The 21,712-nt window shown below is 39.4% G+C and overlaps 1 protein-coding gene across 3 annotated transcripts in view; it reads left to right on the top strand.

Moving 5' to 3' along the window:
• jak2a (Janus kinase 2a) overlaps positions 1 to 21,712 on the top strand; it is a 35,210-nt gene that overhangs the window by 6,951 nt on the left and 6,547 nt on the right. For 2 of the 3 annotated variants that reach the window (XM_084382318.1, XM_084382319.1), the window contains exons 2-16: positions 6,827 to 7,112; positions 11,448 to 11,571; positions 11,662 to 11,782; positions 12,537 to 12,682; positions 13,567 to 13,861; positions 14,042 to 14,161; positions 14,734 to 14,891; positions 15,016 to 15,127; positions 15,243 to 15,429; positions 17,215 to 17,339; positions 19,449 to 19,583; positions 19,684 to 19,771; positions 20,812 to 20,939; positions 21,059 to 21,197; positions 21,316 to 21,467. In XM_084382318.1, the coding sequence (XP_084238444.1) occupies positions 6,827 to 7,112; positions 11,448 to 11,571; positions 11,662 to 11,782; positions 12,537 to 12,682; positions 13,567 to 13,861; positions 14,042 to 14,161; positions 14,734 to 14,891; positions 15,016 to 15,127; positions 15,243 to 15,429; positions 17,215 to 17,339; positions 19,449 to 19,583; positions 19,684 to 19,771; positions 20,812 to 20,939; positions 21,059 to 21,197; positions 21,316 to 21,467 (2,316 nt within the window). The remainder of the gene's footprint in view (positions 1 to 6,826; positions 7,113 to 11,447; positions 11,572 to 11,661; positions 11,783 to 12,536; positions 12,683 to 13,566; positions 13,862 to 14,041; positions 14,162 to 14,733; positions 14,892 to 15,015; positions 15,128 to 15,242; positions 15,430 to 17,214; positions 17,340 to 19,448; positions 19,584 to 19,683; positions 19,772 to 20,811; positions 20,940 to 21,058; positions 21,198 to 21,315; positions 21,468 to 21,712) is intronic. The other variant, XM_084382320.1, reaches the window with a different exon arrangement.

The raw sequence follows: 21,712 nt of genomic DNA, 5'->3' as shown, positions 1-21,712 counted from the left end.
TTCTCAGGTTTTTATAGGGGAGCGCAGCTGCAATATCTCAAGTTCTTTCCTGAGGTTTCATTGGAAATTGGCAAAGAAACATTTTTTTTCCTAGTTTGAAGTGCCTCCATTGCTATTTTGATACTTAGTGTCTTGAAGTAATCTAAAGCTAAATCATAAAAGTGATAGATAGTGCTCTGTCTGTTGTCATAAATCCCAAGACTTTCAGCAGCTGGTACTCAGAAAAACTAGACAATGAGTACAGTGTGGAGTCTGTGAGTCACAGCCATTTAGCCTGAACTACAAGCTTTTTAGTAGAATGCTGATATATGATATTATTTTGCCGAAATTCTGGTTTTGACAGGCCTTTAGCACAGCAGATATTTGTACTTATACTCATACTCATATTTCTTCTCATAATGTGAGATGCCCAAATTTATCCTGTGGAAAATGCATATGAAGAATATGTCACTGTTTAAATGCAGCATTTTATTGACATGATTGAAAATTGAGAGGAATAAATAAAGGAATGAAAGACCCATCTGCAAGGTATAGTCTGTTGATGAGCTCTGATTTCTAGTTGGGAAAGTTGTTGCCTTGGCTTCGATCAGCTAGTAGATCTTTAAAAAAGATAATGTAGTCCCAAGCTGCTTTCGTAGGCCAACAATACAGCCAATAATTTCAGATTCCTGTTTTTCTAAGGCGGTTTAGGGGCTTCTGTTAACATTATCGGTGGTTAAGTGCAAAATGTCCAGAGCCAGAATAAAGAGATGATGTCAGGAGCCAGCATTGGCGCAGAACACCCATTAAGGGCAAAATGTGTCCTAGCTGATAGCTCTGACCTCAACTAGCACCAAGGCCCAGATAAGACACAGCGAGGAACTGCTCTTACTCTTTGCCTGTCTGCTACTTGATAAACGTTTTGGGTGTGTAAACACACTTACAAAAAAGTTTGAGGGGAGTGTTTTCCTGTGTGCTTAAACAGTAAATCAAAAACAGTATATCAAAGGTTTGCAACTGTGTAGAATCTATTGTGTTCTGCCTCACCTGTCGAAAGCTTGTAAACCACACTACTTTGCATTATTATTTGCTTATTTTGTACCTACCCGATATGATTAAATAAAAATGTTATCTTAAACCTTTTATGGTCAAAACAGAAAAATAATCACCTCAGTACAGGATGATTTCAAGGATTTTACAGGATCAGTTCAACAAAAAGTTAAAATTCAGTCATTGCCTACTCACCCCCATGTAGATGGAAAGTCGGGGGAAGACTGTAGTCCACAAAATAAATATATATGATGTGATGTGGAAACACATGTTGGGGAACAACAATATACAGGTTTGATTATGTTAATAAATAATGAGGATGTGTTTGAGTCATCATTGCTTCCTTACTTGAGTCATCTCTTCCCCTCAACATTCCTGTCTTCAATATTTAAAGAGCTTCAAGTCAAGTTATTTTTGATCTATTGCCAAATCACAAATCACAGCTCCACACAGGTACCAGCCTGAGTCATCCTCGTGTTTAAGCTTTATTTGTCCATAAACTCAGATTCCTCTCCTCTTGCATTTGTTTTCTTTTTTTGTTTTTGTTTTCTTTTGTCTGCTGTAAAGCATTTAAGATGAACTCTGTTGTGTGTAAAGTGCTACATAAAGAGTTTAATTAGTCAGCAAGTCTCACTGAAGTCACTTAGACAATAAATAATATACACAGACTATGTAATGTATCGGTAATTAGACCTTAAATGTCCAACGAAGGAACAAGCATGTCTAACTTTTAACTTCAAAGTATTTAGCAGTCTAAGATGTTACTGGAAGCCAGTCCTCTTAGTTTAAAACTTGCAATTTAACTGTGGATATGAACTTTAGTTAGACAAATATTTGGTTGTCACATCTCCTCCTGAATTCCTCAAGCTGTAGTTCCTCTTCCACCTTTCTCTTACCTCTATATTTATCACTTCTTAAAACCCACTTAGGGTAGATTTGCTTAAAGGTGATGTTATCTGTTTTATTGCTTTTTTTCTTTTGATTTGTATTAATTTAAACTGACACTTTTTTGTGTTTTAAAGCAGCTATAAGAAACTTTTGTTAAAAAAACCCCCCACTGTTTAGCTGTTTGTGATTTTTACTCTGATATGCCCTAACTAACTAACCTTGGCTCGGTGCAAGTGTGCCTGAGGTAAGCCTAAGTGCTTCTGTTTACAACTTGTACAACTGAGGGCACCAGGTAGGCTACTTTTACTTTGCACCAGCTTCTGTGCTGTGTTCTACATATAATTAGGCACCCTGGCAAACTGAGCTGCTACAGTTAAAATTTGCATACAATTTGCCTGCCAAAGTTGGTATTGCAGTAAATATTTGTAATTCATCATGAAATGCAGCAGACATTTCATTGCAACACACAAATGCACATTTTTCAAGCTAGAATATTTTATGAATTTATATTTATCCTCAAGTAAAATGGCTAGCCATCATTACGTTAGAGCAGTACTGTATGTAGTGGAAGTGGGTGACTACAGACAGACAGAATCCTATTTGATGCAAAGCCCTTGTTCTACTTTTGTTTGACTTGCTCAGGGTCAGTCAGTGTACAACTGCTGTCAGCAGCAAACTATGAGAACATGGCAACAACTGGCAATGTATAACAAAAAATTGAGACACTGTGTAACATAAATTGTACATAAAAACAGAGTGCTGTCATTTGTTAACCATCTGTATTAGCCGACAAAGGTTTTACGAACTGTTCCCAAGCACATGTAATAATGTCTCTTGTACATTCATGTTTCACAAAGAGGGGAACCTTGCCCTATCCCTGCTAATGAACAACGGAGCCTTTTGAGGATGCTTCTTTCATACTCAGTCATGATACTATCACTTCTTACCGATTAACCTTTTTACCTATAAAAAGTTTGAAACAGGTGTTTTTTGAGCATTTCACAACTTTCCCATGTGTTACTGACATCAAATTCTGACTAAGCGTATGTTTTCTTCAATAAATAGGACTTTTTCTCCAGTCATCTATTGTAAAATTCTGGTATTCCTTAGCCCACCTCAAGTCTTTGGCCTTGTTTCCCCTCCTGAGAATGTATTCTCTAAGACCCATGCAAGACAGTCTTCTTCTGACTTGATGAAGTACTTTTTCTGTCTCTCAGGGAACTAATGTTGATGTATTGATCTTTTGATGGTGGGTCTTTGCATGCAAGTGATCGAGTTTCTAAAAGGCTTTTTAGATTTACATATACTGCCCCCTCAGAAACCTTGAGTCTAGCCATGATTTGACACAGAGTAAGCCCCACTTTACCGAGAATAACAACTTGACTTCTGACTTTTTCATTTACTTTCTGAATCCTCAAACTTTCCGATTTTTTCCAGGTTTATGTGACAATATGGATTAGCAAATGATCACATTCTGTTATGTGTTTTAGCTTTCTTTTGGGAATCGGGGTTGTAACCAAAGTATTCCAGTCTTATTTTCAGATAAAGATACCAACCAGTCGGGGTGCCCAGTAGCTCAGTTGGTAGAGTGGGCGTCCCATGTACAGAGGCTTTGTTCGAGTCTGGCCTGGGGCCCTTTGCTGCATGTCAACCCCCCCCCCCCCCCCCAACGGTATACCTCAATGATTGTTAGTCGGCCCAGTGCTATTTACTCTGTAGATACGAAATTTCTTTTCCAACTAAGCACTATGCTGAAGATACCATCAGTGTCCGTCAGCCCCACTGCAGCTGAAACTGGGAATAGATGAGTTTTTTCCCCTCAGGTTTCATATGAAGTGAATATTGATTGCACAATGTAATGGCTATAAATTAATGACATCATCTGTGTTTAGATTGGTTCCCTATAAACCTTACACAATGCAATTTTGTCTGCCAACAGGAACAACATTTCCCGGGAAGATGAAGGCTGACTGGCAATCCAGTCCAGTATCCAAATAAACTCATACTTTTGTCCTGCATTGTTTGTAGTTTATCTGTGTTTATGAGGATACTGTGTCGCTGGATTAGAAAGAGGAAATAAGACCATTACAGAACATTATTACCTCTGCATTTAGCAGGTTGGGCTGTTGTAGCTGAACACGATTTGCTCAAAAACCATGAAAATTGGCAGTCTCTCCTCTGTTTGAAAAACGTATAAATACTGTCAGCTTTGATCTTCTTTGATATATACCAACACTCACACAAGCCCAGTGTTGAAAGCCTGTTGATCTAGTACTTGTTTTGTTTGTCCTGGCTTTTGTTACACTATTGCGCTACATAATGCTAATCAACACTTTCTCTAAACATTGGGCTTCTGCAACTGTGGAAAGAAAATAACTTTGGATACTTAATGTACTGGAGGTCAATAGTTGAAATACATACTCAAACAAATTGCACTTACAATATGATTCCCTATTGTGATTATCTGTTTATTCCTGAGCCTCTTATGGCACAGTTGGAATGATCCTTCACCCCAGTTACATTATACAGCATATCCCTTTAACTACGTGTACATGTATATACAGTAAGCCTAAAGGACTTAAATATGTACTGCAATGATTTTAGTTATTTGGTTTAGTATTGTGTACAGTATATGCTTTATGTTCTATATCTCCCAGTGATTGTGCAGTTTGTTTACGTCATGTTTGTTTTGCACTGTATCACTTCCTCTATATGGTTTTTGCCTCTTATCAGTTGACAATACCACCCTTGTTTGGTTGTGCTTAACCAAAAGAGAGCTCAAGTGTGAGATGCTTTGAGCTTTACACTGTTTGGGCCTGATACTTTAGGTCATTGGTGTAGCTTTATCATATACTTTATGAACTGTCACCACTGTACAGGACAATGATGTAAAGGAAAGAATGCAAGGAAGTTAGGACTTTCTTGATTATTTAGGATCAGTCAATATCCACCTAAAAAATAAAAGACATAATGCATTAAAAACTTTTTCAATATCTAATCTTTTCAATCATTACACTCAGAGCTTGTTTGAAGGTGGGAAAGTGACATGTCTTACTGCTTTTACCACAGTAATGCCTCTTAAGAGAACCAAAAATCAAAAACAGTGCAGTACCACAAACCAGAAGAATATCTGTTTCAGTATATTCCTTCACTATGCAGTGCATCACGACAAGATTAGATCCCCAAGATTGTAAACAACAATGGCATTACCCTATTTGGATAATCAATGACATTTGGCTCCTTTTTTGGAAAATGGACTGTTGCTGCAGAAAAAAAGATCAAGTAGTAGAAAAAAGAGAAAAGGCAAAAATAGATTAGTGTGATTAAAAAAGGGGTAGAGGAATATTTTGCTCTATGCGGGCCCATGCTCGAGTGTTTGTGCGCTGAGATTGGTAGTTGCTATAGTAACGCTATGGTAACGAGGGATGACTAAACAAGCTTACAACGCATAGGGTCAACACTCACTAGCAACATTCACTCAATGGACAATCTGCTCCCACAAATGGACTTTTCTGTCTTTTATGAGAGTTTCCTCCAGATAAAATTCAGGATAGGCCGACACAGCCAGAACAAGCTTCTCCTCCATTTTTCTGGATTACCAGTGCAACGGGTGACTAGTCCTGACCGATCGAATATATGATTGATTGCCTGAAAAAAAGCTGCAGTGACACTATCAGCGCCTTTCTGAAAAAATGTTGAGTTTACAGCCATGGTACCACAAAGGACACAGGGAGAACATGCTAACTTCATAAAGGCTGCAGCTGGCTGGCAGGTTCAAGCCCAGAACCTTTTTGCTGTTAGGCGACAGTGCTAACCACTGCGCCTCCATGCTGCCCTTGGACCATCATTGGTTCAAAATTTTTATTTATCTCATACTTTGGTCTATACATTGACATTCCCAACATCTTCCATCGTACTTTGTATTTAGTGCTAATTAGCGAATGTAGAATGCTCACACAATCAACTAGGATGTTGAACATAAAATTATATGTACTCAACATCAGCATGTTAGCTTTTGCATTTTTAGCGTGCTGATGTTAGCATTTGTAGTGCTTGTAGTGTGAACATAACTGTCTTGTTAATGTGTAAACACATTTAAATCTCAGAAGCTAATTAGTAATTTGTCAGGTCAGTCAAAAATGGGTTGGTATCTTGTTTTCAATTTTGGGGTTCCAATATTTGTATTTTTTTGTTTTTGCTGAATGCAGGCTATCAATAAAGTTGAACTGGATATAGCTGTTATTTAGAAGTGTGAAACTTCACTGGCCTCACACTTCAATTCGCTTCGATTCAGTTGTCAACAATTCAAATGCAAAACGATTCTCGATGCATCACAATGCATCTCAGTGTATAGCATCCTCAATGATCTATACTACTGCATTTGGCTACTTTTTCATCATTTAAATCCCCCTTTATTCAAAAAGTCCTTCCAATAATAAGACTACAATAGTCTACAAGGTAAAAGCTGCATCTTTTCAATAAACAAACATTACAAAAACATCATGTATTCATCTGCAGTGCCTTACATGTTGTTTCATGATGTTTGTTATTGATTATATAATTGAGAAATTCCCACCCTTGTACTGTCATTATACCTTGTTTTACCAAACCGCACAGGATTACAAACATGCATAAAACACATCAAACCTTTTGGAAAATGTCTTTTTATTCAACAACAAATGACACTAGAAACAACAATACTGTTGGATAGCAGAATCCTTAAAGATTAAGGCTTCAATTAAACTAATTAAAAGAAACTGAGAACAGAGACATGTCTGGCTAAGTCCGTCACAAGATGTGCTCAGTCAGCACCTCCTCTTCCCCCTACCAAAGCTTTGAATATTTGCTGTTGATTACTACTTAAGCCCCAAAAATGGTACATAGTTTCTTATTCCTTGTCTCCTGACAGGTGGATGTTTGTTTCAAACAGCACATGGCCTGTATTCTGCTGACAGACATGGAGCCACCCACCTCCAGTCCGACAGCACATCACAATGGCCTCCTACCCGACCCCGACCCACCCACCGAACTCGACCCAAAGCAGGACGTAAAAGCCACCTGCCTCACTGTCCACCTTTACTACCAGGGGAAGGATGGAGGAGGGGATGGGCCCAACGGTCCAGAAAGTACGCTCACGTTTCCACCTGGGGAGTACGTGGCAGAGGAACTGTGCATTAGTGCAGCGAAAGCGTGTGGTGAGTCACAGGAAGATTTCAGTTCTATTGTCTGCCCACACACATTTCATTACATTTCTGGTTGATTCTGCAACTTTGTGAAGTTCTGCTTTTGTTTGTGCTGTAAATGCCAAAATTTCGAGTTGAAACATTAATATATGCAGACGAAAAGGCAGAAAAGCATTAAGTCTTATACATGTACTGTAACTGCTTACAATAGAAATGTTGCTACTTGCACCAATGCATTTGTCTGTCGAGATTGTAGACTGCACAATAAAGAGACAAAGTGGAAACCTTGTAATTTAGTTTAATGCATACTGCCATCTTTGTCAGGAGGGGTTAGGGTTAGAGAGGGGAACCTGGCTTAAAAGGAAAAAGGACAGATGTTACATTTCTGATGTGGGTAAAAATGATCACATTAGAGACTGTAATATACTGTAGTTTGTAGTCTGTTAATTTGAGAATGCATGAAAAGGTCGAACAAAAACTTCCTCATTTCCAAAGACAGTGTAGCACTGTCTCTATTGGTCAACCAGGTACATCGGTCGGTCATATATTCCAGAATATATGAAAATGCAAATATTTTTAATTTCACAAGTTGAACTGCGGGACACAAGATGTCTCCTACCTCACTTTAAGTCCATTCTCAGTGTATGTACACTGGAAGTTTCATGTTTTCACATCACACTTATGCTGAATACTGGTCCAGGAATGGCTTCCAAACTAGTTTTGCCTCTTAGAATCAGATGTTCAGCAATAAATATGAAAACAGCTTTTCATTTATTTTTTTAACTCTGCACATACATTATTCTGCACAGTGCAACTCAATCATTTAATTGTGGGAACAAAAAGAAAAACACATTTTTTGTCTGGTGGAGGGGCTTAAAAAAGAGATAAACTCAGACCTGCAGGTCTGCCAGAACCGGATGGAGATTCCAAAACAGGAAATGCATGCTTCAGTTTGTCCTTCATACAGGCTTCAACAGAAATCAATAGGAAACGGCAAATACTCCCTGGACATAAGTTTAACATGACCGAATCTTTAGCCAAAAAGCTTGATTAGCAGCAGCAGTTGGCTGGTCACCAACTGGTGTGCTGAAATATCAGTCAAACAAACACAGACATACCAAAAGCGTGCTTCCCATCCCAAAGCACACATGGGAAAAGCTTGACTATGTAAATCCCTCTTTTGGAAGAATGTTGAAGAAAAATGTTGGAAGAAACTTGAAAAATGTATGCCAGCGAGCATTGACACTGTTAAAGAATTCATTTTTTTTTGACGATTAACTGTTTTTTTTGTTTTTTTTCATCTTCTGCATGCCATCCGGTCCGCTTAGAACACTGCATAGTTATATCTAAGGAATTCAAAGCATGTACTGTATTATCATCACTCATTTATCTTATAGCAAAGAGTATTTTCAGCACTGATAAGTTGTTTGGTATATGATCACTTTAAACAGGCTATTGCAATGCAATAAGAAAAAACTAGCTTTCCTCTAAAACAAACAACTGTATTTTGCTTTGCAACATAAATACACATCTACAGTAGATAAATGCAAAACACAATTGCTGCCAAATTATCTGAAATATACTCCAAGTCCACAAACTGGTGATATTAAAACATGAACAGTTTTGTTCAAAAGGAGATGTCTACCATTTGTGAGAATTGGCGCCCTTCTTTGTGTGACAAAAAATATTCCTTGGATGAATATAAAACTCATGATGAAATGTCATTCGAGTTATTGGCTATCTTAAGTCCTTTTCTTACAGAACAGAACATGTTTGTGGATACAATTGTCCGTGTTGTTTAACAGTAAACATTGGCTGACTTTTATTCCTGAAAGAAATGTTTGTGTTTTGGAATGAAACCCATCAAAACCATGCTTGATTTTTTGCTTGCCATCAGTTCTAGGTTTACATGTAAGTAGTAGCACACTGTATTAAACGTGTGTAGCAGGCGCTGAGGTAACTTTCACGTTACCAAGTGACTGACCTAATCGGATGTGTTTTCAGGTGCCTGATAAAGTTTGATTTGGTGGGATCAGCATCCTATATATTCATTATACAAACGTTGCATTTGGCGATTCTTTTGTTTGCGCCTTGTTGGTAGTTCCTGAAGGCAAATCTTATGACAAATGGGAGTGCAGCAGCAGTTGTGCTCGCCGCCATAGTGCACTGTTATTTGTGGCCTGGTGAATGAGGTTGAAGTGCCACTGTTCCATTCTGATATTATGTAAATATGTTTGAAGAAATTAATCATACTGTATCAGGTGCATGCACAAAAAAATACTGCCAGTGCCTTCAGCAGTCATACACAGTTGTATAGTTGTGTGTGCAGATTCTCTATTCTTCATGTTATTATTTTTTCTAAGTTATTTATTTTATTTCTTTACAAGAATCTCCTGGAGGTGTTAACACAAATGCAGCTGATCCATTGTTTATTTTGTGGAAACGAGCACAATGTTTGCCTTCTCTTTCTAGCAAACTAAAATCAGGAAGTTGTGGACTGTTGTGGCTGTTTTCGTCTCCACGTCAGCTCTATCTGTCTCCACCACACTCTCTTGCTCCATCCCCTTTTGGGTTGATAAGAGACAAACTCTCTCTCTCCTCTTTATCTTCCACTTTTTATATATCCCCTTGCTCCTTTGTTTGCCTGTTTGTCTTTTTTTCAGACTACATGTCTAGCTTTCATGGTTTAATGGTACTTACGTTAAAAAACATTAATGTGAGGGACTTTTATGTGCTCTATCCATCTGGTGATAGTCATTTTTACTCTATATTTACTCGTATTAGGATACTGCATTAGTAAGCCACGCAAGGGCAGAAGAACCATCAACACGAGAATATCTCATGCAAGGGGATATGCTGCGATGTGACATCACCACCAGGATGAAGTCAGACATGTTCACCTTTCCAGCAGTTGTAAAATAATGTAGTGCACTGGATCATAGCTGCTAAGGTGGACAAGTATACTAATTTACTCTGCAGTGCATTGCTTATTGAATTATTTGATATAGTAATAATAGTAATATACAAGGTAGGACATGATTAAAGATCAACCTGCTTAGTACACTGACTTCACTTCCCCTGTTGTGGTTGAGCGTACTTCCTCTTAAGCATCCTCATACAATTGCTTCACGCTTGTGAGTGCTTCCTGTTGTATCGTGACATTTCAATCTGCTAGTAACCCACTTGGCACAGTTTATAAAACAACTAACTATTGTTGGTGCTGACCTCAAGCAATCCCGAATTAAATGTTCCCAGAGTAGGACATACTTCTCAGGAGAAGTAGTAAAAGATTGTTAGCCTCTGTGCAACATCAGTCTTTCATTATCATCTGTCTTGGACATTTTCAACAAAACTCCTGGCAAACAGGCAAACTCATAAAAGCAGTTAATGGATAGGTTCACCCATTAATGGAAATGTCTACGCACCCTTTCGTAGTACACAAAACATTTGTGGAGCTTCAGAGCAAAACAGCATTGCAGCATTCTCCTAAACTACTGAAGTATATGGGGACTTGTTTTAAAAACGTAAAACAACAACAACAAACAACAGTTCCATGCATCTCATCTGGCTTAATCCAAGTCTCTGGAAGCTCAAGATTCTACACCCTCGATGCGTTCGAGCTCTGCACCCACTTCAGACGGTATGTGCTAATGCTTTTAGCTTAGCTTAGCTGCTACAGTGAAAAGTTCAGCCTTAAAAGGGTTTAAATAACATGTTTTCAAATCAATTTGGGCTTCCGGAGACTTCAATTACGCCGGATGAGCTGTAAGGAGCCATTTCATTTCATTTTTTTAGTTTGTTTCAAAACAAGTCCCCATCTACTTCAGTTGTTTAGGAGAATTCTGCAACTCTGTTTTGCTGTGAAGCTCAAGAAATGTTTGTGGACTACAAAACTTCACCTGTCGGCATTGAGGTGAGTAGATAGTGACTGAATCTTCATTTTTGGGTGAACCTCTCCCTTAATGGGAATTTCAGTTTTCATGTTGTCTTACGACTGTAAGCAGCCGGGACTTGCTTGTTATTTTCATTGTGCCAATACAACTGACTCCACTGAAACACACTACTGAGAGAAGTTAGTTGGTTGCTACAGTATGTGTTATTTTCAAAGCACAGTAGCTATCAGTGTATAATGCTGCCACAACATAAGTTCTGTGTGCATAAACATACAGTACATGCATGACTTTGTGTTTTAATATTGTCCAGTTGTTGTTCTTTAGGGTTAGGATGTGTGCTGTTAAAGCTCTAAAATATTGTTCTCAAAAATATGCCAGTTGGCTCCATTCATCCATAACACACAGCTGGTTTTAGCCACCTATAGTGAACATGACATGTTTTCTTTCTCTTCAGGGATCGCTCCAGTGTACTGCAGCTTGTTTGGCCTGATGAGGGAAAGTGACCGGATATGGTTCCCTCCTAATCACATCTTTAAACTGCACCAGCCAGCCAGTGAGAGCCTGCAGTTCAGAATCAGGTAGATATTATATTTCTTTTCCTTAATCTGTTGTTAAATGCTTGAATTCCTTCTCTTATTGGATTGTCTCTGGTCTCCTTTTCTGTCCAGATACTATTTTCCCGGCTGGCATAACAGCGGCAGTTCATTGTACGCCCATCGCTATGGTACGTCCAAGGGGATGGAGAGCCCTGTGATGGATGATGGTGTCATGGCGTACCAATTTTTTCAGGTTAGTATTTTTTTGGGGTGTGGGGATATGCTTGTTCTTCCCGCCAGTCTGTCTGACTTGTCGGCCGTCCCTTTGTGTAAGTTGAGAAACCAGGATGTGCGGTAGTATGAGTCTTCAAAAAGTGTGAAAAATGGGGAACAAGGGTACGTCTGGGTTCTTTTCACTGTGTCTTTGTGTGTGTCTGTACACGCGTACATGTGCTGTAAATAGTCTCTGCTTTGTGTTTGCTTTATCACAAGTTTATGTGAATCTGATCCATGCAGCTTTGTTCAGCTTTGTTGTTATCTCCAACATCACATCGTCAGAATGTTTATTACATACAGATGCCTGCGTTGTGGAGCTAGACTTCATCCCAACAACTTAACCAGTGATGAGTTTGTTGAAGTAATGTTGAGTAAAACGAGTTTCTGCTTTAAATACACATACATTACAATAGTCTGATTAGTGTAAATCTGGTTGATAGATCTAAGATCAGAGGTGTTATTAAGTTTGAAGGCTTGGATCACCTCAGTCTGACAACCAAAAACGGTTGCAACTAAATCCCCAAAACTCATCCAGACTTGTTTCTGTTGGTTGACAACAATAATTTATTCACATACTGTGCATTTAGAGCCATGTTCAGACCTGTGAATCAAACCACTTCTGGCATCTTGGCATGTGTTTACCCTCCTCCTCCCCCTTCCAGACCCTTCTCTAAGTCTTTATACCTCTTCAATTTGACTTTTTTTTTCTTGTGTATTTTCTCCTCCTTCAGTGGCGTAGTGACTTTCTGAATGGTTGGGTTCAAATTCCAGTGAACCACGAGGCCCAAGAGGAGTGCCTGGGCATGGCGGTGCTAGACATGATGAGGCTCGCCAAAGAGAGCGGTCAGTCACCTGTGAGCATCTGCAACGATAACAGGTAGAAAGCACTCGCACTCACAAGGTGACAAGACAAGATTTAACAGAATACATTTAAAGGTACCACAGGGCTCCAGACTAATTTTTTACAGTGGTTGCACTAGTGCGCCTAACTTTTCAATTTGGTGCACCCTCACTTAATTAAGGTGCACCCAATAACACATTTCTTTTAAATCTGATCTGCTGATAGGACCCTGGAGACCTGTACCATGAGTTTTTTTTTAATCTCAAGTAACTGTACTGAAAAGCTTGTTTATGAGTTGGCCTCCATTTTGTTTATCTATGCGGGTGAAGAGTCCTGCAAGTTGACATAGACAATGCATGTTTCAAAATCAGCTTAACACATGTTTAAGCTTGCAGAGTTCAAGTTTATTAGACCTTGCGGACACACACAATGAATTTTGGTAAGTTTGTTGCCTCCACAAGGCATCTGTGTCTCATAAAACAATGTTCTTATAAACAATTTTTCTTAAAACGATTTTAGTCTCGTACATATGCTGCACACTCATTTGAATAATGTGAAATAGCTCTTTGTTGTGTGGCTGTGCATGCACTACAGCTCATGAATAATCAGAGCAGTGTGACAGGCTCCTCAGGACACAGTGAGCATCAAGATAGTTTCATTATGTGTGTTCATGCAGCTGAATTAATTATCTCTGTGTGATCTTTAAAATACTCATGCACTGTGTCCACACTTACAGTGTTAATGTTAATGAAAGGTTTTGTTTTACATTTTCATCACATTTTGTGATGACTGTTGACTGATTCTCCTGGGGTGGACACATCATGCACAGCTCTGTCCTTCCTGTTAATTATCATTCATTTCCTCTTCTTTTTGTTATTGTCAACTCCATCTTAATCTAACCAAACTTTCCCCGTTTTCAGCTACAAGGCCTTCCTGCCAAGGTGTGTGCGAAGCCGCATCCAGGAATATAATGTCTTGACTCGGAAGAGGATCCGCTATCGCTTCAAGAAATTCATCCAGCAGTTCAGCGAGTGCAAGGCCACTGTGTGTAACCTCAAGCTCAAATACCTGATGAGCCTGGAAACGCTGCTTCCCTCCCTCTACTCTGAGCGCTTCCAAGTCACCGACCTCTCTGCACGAGAGGTTACCATCGTTGTCATGGGCAACAAGGGCATCCAGTGGTCAAAAGGGAAAGAGGAGGATGGAGCAGAGGAGGTGAGGAGCGGGAGATGGGTTCATGCTGCTGCGGTAATGCATTTGTACACCAGTTTACCAATAGATGGAGCTGCAGGAGTTGGTTAAAATTGCCAGTAACGACAGGAATGCATGTGTGTGCATGCTTCTTCATCTAATACAAATGTAAAAGACTGTTTTGTCCTCTTTTTTTGTCTCCAGGAGCTCCAGACATACTGTGACTTCCCAGAGGTGATTGACATCAGCATCAAACAGGCCAATAAGGAAGGCTCTATGGAGAGTCGCATAGTTACACTCACAAAACAGGACAACCAGATCCTGGTATAGTACGCACTTTATTTACTTTACATTAATCTACGGTAGTCTAATCAACTGCTGTCTGTACACCAAATTGACGATACACAACCGCAGCTCTAATCAGCTTGGCTGGTGTTAGGAATGTGCTAAAATGACTTAATCTCTTTTGTAAGTGCTCAAATAGCCTTTTACAGCAGCTGGATTTAAGAAATAGAAACATCTGTTCTTCATGTGTTTGAAAGACAGCTTTGATCATCAATTTAGTTACAATAAATATACAATATTATATATTTCCTATTTTTAAATTAAGTCTGAAGTGTAGTCAGTTGATACATAACAAATGCTTAAATATATGGCTTTAATGCTTGTTTTATAAATTGATATTAGGCACTGAATGTCTACATCTCCTCTTTTGTCTTTTTTTGCGCTAAGCTGCTGTAATGCAAATTTTCCCACAAAGACTAATAGGTACTCTGTCTATCCATATTCTGGTGCACAATGTAGCTGACGGTATCATATTATTCTAATTTATACTATACATTTCTTACTTCGCTGCTAATTATCCATACTCTGTTTCTTTCTCTCTGACCACAAAGGAGCTGGAGTTTCATTTGCTTTCAGAGGCTCTGTCATTCGTCTCGTTAGTTGATGGCTATTACAGACTGGTTGCAGACGCCCATCATTACCTGTGTAAAGAGGTGGCTCCACCAAGACTTCTGGAGTCCCTGCAGAGCTACTGCCACGGCCCTGTATCGTGAGTATCACTCATGTGCACAGATATAACACGTGACACATGTACTCCCACAACCACAGAACCATTCACAAACACACACACACACACACACACACACAGACGCATTGTGTCTCTTTGATCACAGGATGGAGTTTACGATTGGTAAACTGCGTCGCTATGGTAACCACCAAGGCCTGTACATTCTGCGCTGCAGCCCCAGGGACTACGACAAATACTTCATGTCCTTTGTGGTGGGGGTAAGCATCATCAGTGTGAAGAACTCTCAAACACATTTTATTAATTTGTAGTCTTACCATAATATAAGCATATTCAGCACAACTTAACTTTAATCTTTTGTATTTTGGTTTTCAGTATGAAACTATGGTGGACTATAAACACTGTCAGATTGTGAAGACAGAGGCAGGACAATACATTCTGAGTGGTGCTAAGAGGAGCTTTGGCTCACTCAGGGAACTTCTGCACTGCTACCAGAAGGAGGCGCTCCGCACTGATGGATACACATTCCAGCTGACTAGGTGCTGCCCACCCACCCTGAAAGGTAAGCGATCACATTCAAACGTGGACCAAGAAGAATATGTACAGCCACATGCATATTAAGACAGGTAAAATAACACATGTACAGCAAAATGCAGACATTGCACTCACATTGGACCTATTTTGGATGTACACTTTTGTTAATTGTTACTCCTTTCATAATGAAAAAATAGAACAGTTTTCCATAAGGCTGCATATATAGGCAAATTGTAAACGCACTAATGAAAGAATAACAGAATTGATTATTGAAGTTCATTTGAAACAATACCCTGTGCAAATTGTAAAAAAAATGCAGAGATTATGCAAGCTGCAGATTCATTTTTTGGTTGCTCAGAAATCATTTGTTGACCTCAAAATATGAACGACACTGGCCTTTTGAAAGCAATTAATAAGCAATATAAGAAAGTTTAAAGGTGAACGAATGCTCCCAGTTCAACATCCCATATCAAGGCAATCAAATTACCCCTGGTTTAGAGCCCCTCACAAGGGTCTTTTAAACTTATCTTATCTTGTTATTTTGTTTTCATGAATTCATCTTCTTTCCCCAATATTTATAGCAGATGCCTTTTTTTTTTAAAAACTCCTGTTGTATTAAAGCCAAAAACTACAGTACAGACCCTTGGGTCAAGTGGCCATTGACCGTCTGAATATTTACTGACAGCCTGGTTTTAGTCACAGCATAGACCATCCAGTTATTATTGGTCAGCACATGGGACCTTTTAATCTTTGACACACTACAGCTGTACAGCTGCATCTTGCTTTCATTGCCTAATGGAAAACTGCTTTTCCCATTCCATAACACATGCTCACCCATAAACAGAAACAACGAGGCACCATGTCAGCTGAGGTAAAGCCAGCTTTAACAGGGTGTCTACAGTTATCAGACACTTGAATGCTTTTAATGATTTAATGCTTTTTAAGTTTTAAGATTTGTTTTTAACCAAATTTTAGACTTTTGGATGGATCATCTTTTTCTTATTTAAGCATTGCAGATCAGTATGAAGGTTATTTGTATATTTGGTCTCTTGAAGAGGGTTTTATGTAGGATTATGGTTATAAGAAAGAGTTAGGTTAGCATACATGTTGCCAACAGATTATTGTAAGTAAGAAGTAAAAAAGACAGTACATGGTTCAGTGGTAGGTTTAAAGGAATGTCAGAAATGTTACATTCAGGCAAAAGAGCTTGACTCATTTTGGCAACAAGAAATGAAAAGATTAGAGAAATTAGATAAAATTAAGACCTCACAGATTCAAATTTAAGACTATTGACTGACTTTTAAGGCCTAATATTTATAAAATAGAACATTATGATGCTTTTTATAGACACTTTGTTTAAAGATGTGTGGGATTAGTGAGTAGTGAGTAATGTCGCTGATAGAAATGTATTGATTTTTAACAAAAGTATTTCACTTCACTGTATTCTATGTGTGTAATGTACCGTAGCGGTACTCAGTATTATCCTTTAAATGGGCAGAAAGTACGATTTTCACTGCACAAATCGACAATTATATCTCTGTGGGGATTGGATAGAGTTGCTAATGGCAACTAATTATTCAGCAATTAATTCCCCAGGTTTCAGACTGGCAAAGCTCTCGTTATGGAGCAAAGTTACCTGTCTCTTAAGGGCCAGACAAAAAAAAGACACAAAGGTTTTTATTCATGCTGATATTCATGATTAAGCAAACCAATTTCTTTACAATTGCCTTTTTAACAGGGTCACAAATCGAAAAAAAAAAGCAACTCTGGTTTGATAGGTCCTAATCCTTCTTCACCTTCCCCCCTTTTTCAGATAAATCCAACCTGCTGGTGTGTAGAAATAATCAAGGGACAGAAGTTTCACTGTCTCCCTCTCTCCACAAGCACGACATCAGCCAAATGGTCTTCCACAAGATCCGAAAAGAGGACCTCGTCATAGTAAGATAACCCTCTTTTGACTTCCTGCTTCTCATCTCACCTGACAAAAGGCATACAAACATCCATAACTAGGCCATTTCTTCAGTCTTTCTTCTTAGCATTTAGGATTAGAGGCATTGATTCTTGTGAATGACAACAGTATCAAAGAGGTCCTTGTATGTGATTTCTTGCCCTGAAGAGAAAGGTTTGAACTGTATTTACATGGGAGACCACTGTCTTTGTAATTGTGAAACAACCATAAAGCAACACTATACTGATGACTCCTGTGGGGTCAGTGAGGTCAACACAGCTAACAAAATGACTTCCGCAATTGATCCACCTACTGTCAATAGTTGTCTCTGTGGACATGTGTGTTGTTGCGTGCGACAATGTGTGACTGAGCCATGTTCTCACAAAGAGTTTTGCATAGCAGGTCTGTCACAGGAAAACCACAGAAGCCGTTCCTCTAATCAGAGAGCTGTGGGGGTTTTCTCTATTGCAATATTGTCTTCTCACTAATCGCTCAGCAGGTTAAACAAGTGTTTATTAATCTTCCTGTTTTTAACTTGTGTTCAGCTTATTAAAGAGCTTTGGACATCCTGACCTTTAAATGTATTTTGTTGGATCTTAAAGGTTGGGTAAACGATTCTGAAGAAAGATAATAACAATAACAACCCAAAACATTTGACGACCTGCGAATGAGACTCAACAATCACTTACTTAAATGCCTTGTATTGTCCACAACACAAAGATATCAAGTTTACTGTCATAGAGGAGTCAAGAAACCAGAAAATATCACATTTAAGAAGCTGGAACTTGTTCTTGAAAATTACTCAAACAGTATGGATTATCATAATATTTGGCGTTTCATTTAATAGTTGACAAATAATCAATTAATCGATATAGCTCTATGGACAATGCTGCTGTTACAGCAGCTAGTTAATAACACTTAAAGGAGACATATGATGCTCATTTTCAGGTTCGTAGTTTTATTTTGGGTTACTACTAGAATAGGTTTACATGCTTCAATGTTCAGTACACACATTATTGTCGTACTGTCCAATGCTCCAGCACTGTATTCCCCCTCTGTCTGACATGTATCTTATTTTTTTGGCCTTCTCATGGCTTTATTGACAGGACAGCTTGAGGGATGACAGGAAATGGGATGAAAGAGAGGGGGGATGACATGCAGCAAAGGGCTGCAGGTTGTATTCGAACCCTGGGCCAGCGAGGACGTAGCCTCTATACATGGGTCACGTGCTCTACCAGCTGAGCTACTGGGGCGCCCTTATGTCACATTTTCAACCAGAAGCTGATGCCTGGTTGGCAGCCACTTTTAAAGCCCCCCTCCAGTCAGTGTTTTCTTCCTTCCCGGTTTACGTTCTTTCTCAAACAGAGAATGGGGTGTGTGGTTACTAGTCACTACTACTAGCCACTAGTGGTTATTACCATCACAACCACACTGCTGTTCTGGCAAGATCAACATCACAAGCATGGATTAGCAATAGCATGAATATTAGCAGGGACAGTGTCACTCAAACAGAAGTTCTTCTTGTGATTTGAGGAGCTGCAGAGTTTATTCATGGTCAAACTGTAACCTGTACTGTACATTTACTGCCACTAGACAACTTCTCTGCTAAACTTTCCCGTCTGCTCTGGTCACTAACACCAGTCTCCTCTGAACACAGTCAACATTGCTATCTCTCCTTCTTGACCACTCACACACTGCGCACTGCCCTGTTTCTTAAAGGAGCCACGCTGCTTTTATAACCCCTGCTGTCATTATTCCATATTAGCAACAGCTTCAATTTTGTGACTTTGAGCATAAAAGTACTTGGCAAACAGTGTGGCTCATCAACATTGCCAGGAAAGGACATAAAAATACTAAAAATACACTGGAGTGGGGCTTTAAAGACTCGTGTTAGTCCCTTGTTTGTGTCCATGTGGGGTTTTTATTTGTCCCATTGCTTTTATTTTAGACAAAAAAACATGTTAGCCTGCACTAAATAATGAATAACACGTTTTCAGAAAAGACTTAGGGAATTGTCTCTTTGATGCAAGGGAGTGGAGTGAATGTACTCCTTTACAAAGTAGGCTTTTTACAGTTGCAATAAATCTCTCGTGTTTTAGAACGAGAGTCTGGGCCAAGGAACGTTCACCAAGATCTTTTGCGGTGTGAGGAAAGAGCTGGGAGACTACGGAGAGGTACACCAGATGGATGTGGTTATTAAGATCCTGGACAAGGCTCACCGCAACTATTCAGAGGTCAGCTTGTTGACTGAATGTTGAAAAAAACACATTGGTTTGTTGTTTCGGTCGGCAGGAGACTAGTTAAAAGGATCTCTTCTGTCGTTTTCTCCCTCAGTCATTCTTCGAAGCAGCCAGTATGATGAGCCAGCTCTCCCACAAGCACCTACTCCTAAACTATGGTGTGTGTGTTTGTGGCAATGAGAGTAAGTCTACAACACATGCACACGCACACACACACAGACACACACACGTGCTACGGGTAAAAAAAATGGTCAAAAAGTAATGAATCACCATGGTTATGGTCACCACCTGTGTCACATAAGAAAGATGGTTGAAATTATAGATGAAAGGCATGTTGATATCAAAAGAAAAACAATGTGTTTTACATATTATACAAAGAAAGGCGCGGAGACTGTTGTTCTGAGCTTTTGCACTGCAGTTGTGTTGACAACAGTTGACTGAGGCAATCAAACAGAGGAAATAAGGTTTCTGACCTGCTGACCTGCCTGTGCTGTGTCTTGACCCTTCACTCTGACTGGACAAGTCCTTTAGGATCAAGTCACAAACGGTTCACTCTACCTGAAACTGCCCACACACTTCAGAGCAGGAAAGCTTAGCAAGTCACATTTCTGAGTGCAGGAGAAAAGCAAGCAGCAAAGAAAAAGCAAAATTATAGTGAAGGAAAGACTTATAGGAAAAAATATGCAAGTATTGTCATTACCTGTCAAGATGTTCTATTCTTTATAGAAATCAAACTCAAAGTGTTTTATTTTGTGAAATGCACATTGTAACACAGGGTCATTCAGAGCAATACTTATTCAGAACAACTACATGGAAGGCATAAAGAAGAAAACAGAAGACCCATGTAAATAGGGTAAAGAAACATGTAAATATACTGTACTTGAGTACATTAAATATCAGATACTCGTAAGACTTCTACCCAAGTACTATTCATATGGGTGACTTTCACTTATGCCAAAGTAAAATTTTAACATATCTTTACTTATACTCAAGTTGGACTATTGGGTACTTTTTGCAACACATTACTACTGCAGCCTATACAACCATTACTTAGTACGATAGCCTGCACAACAACAACAACAACAACAACAACAACAACAACAACAACAACTACTACTACTACTACAACAGCCATACATACAGCTACAGTAAAACACAAACTGCTTGAATGGAAGTTTGTTTAAAGAGATAGTACTGACTAATAAATTGATCTCCCTGTCAGACATGATGGTGCAGGAATACGGTAAATTCGGCTCACTTGACATCTACCTGAAAAAGAATAAAAGCGGTGTGAACATCACCTGGAAGCTAGAAGTGGCCAAGCAGCTTTCCTGGGCTATGCACTACCTGGTAAGACATGATGCAATCTGCCTCGTAGAGAAAAAGCTAATAAAACTTTCTCCCTGGAACACATTTGAGTGATTTGCTCACACAGAGGTAATTTATTTACCTGTCATATCTGCACACAGGAGGACAAGAACCTCATTCATGGAAACGTTTGTGCCAAGAATGTTCTTCTTATCAGAGAAGAGGATCGGACGACGGGCAGCTTGCCCTTCATCAAACTCAGCGACCCGGGTATCAGCATCACTGTGCTGCCCAAAGAAGGTGAGATAAATGGCTGCATGTCTTGCCTCACAGCTGTGTGATGCAATAGTTTTGATTTGGTGTGATCTCCTTGCTGTCTAGTCTATTCATTTGTCTCCCTCTCTCTGTGCTTTACCAGTTCTGGTGGATCGTATCCCATGGGTGCCCCCCGAGTGCATTGAAAACCCCCAAAACCTGAGTTTAGCCACAGACAAGTGGGGCTTTGGGACCACTCTTTGGGAGATCTGCAGTGGTGGAGACAAACCGCTCAGCACCCTGGACTGCTCCAAGGTCACAAAATCAAATGGATGCATTGGGAGGATTGACTTACTGAGAGTGATCTGTATCACAGGAATAGTTTGACATATTGGGAAATGTTGATGAAAGGTTAAAAACAGAGTTACCACTGGTTGCCTGGCCTCACAGACTCGCAAGATGTTTCCAATCATTACGCTAAGCTAAGCTAACCAGCTCCTGGCTGTAGCTTCACATTAACTGTACAGACCTGAGTTTGAGTTTGAAAGCATGCAGTTTTT

Source organism: Pagrus pagrus (assembly GCF_965226575.1).
Source record: "Pagrus pagrus genome assembly, chromosome: 19".
Lineage (NCBI taxonomy): Eukaryota > Metazoa > Chordata > Actinopteri > Spariformes > Sparidae > Pagrus > Pagrus pagrus.
This window is presented reverse-complemented; position numbering and strand designations above follow the sequence as displayed.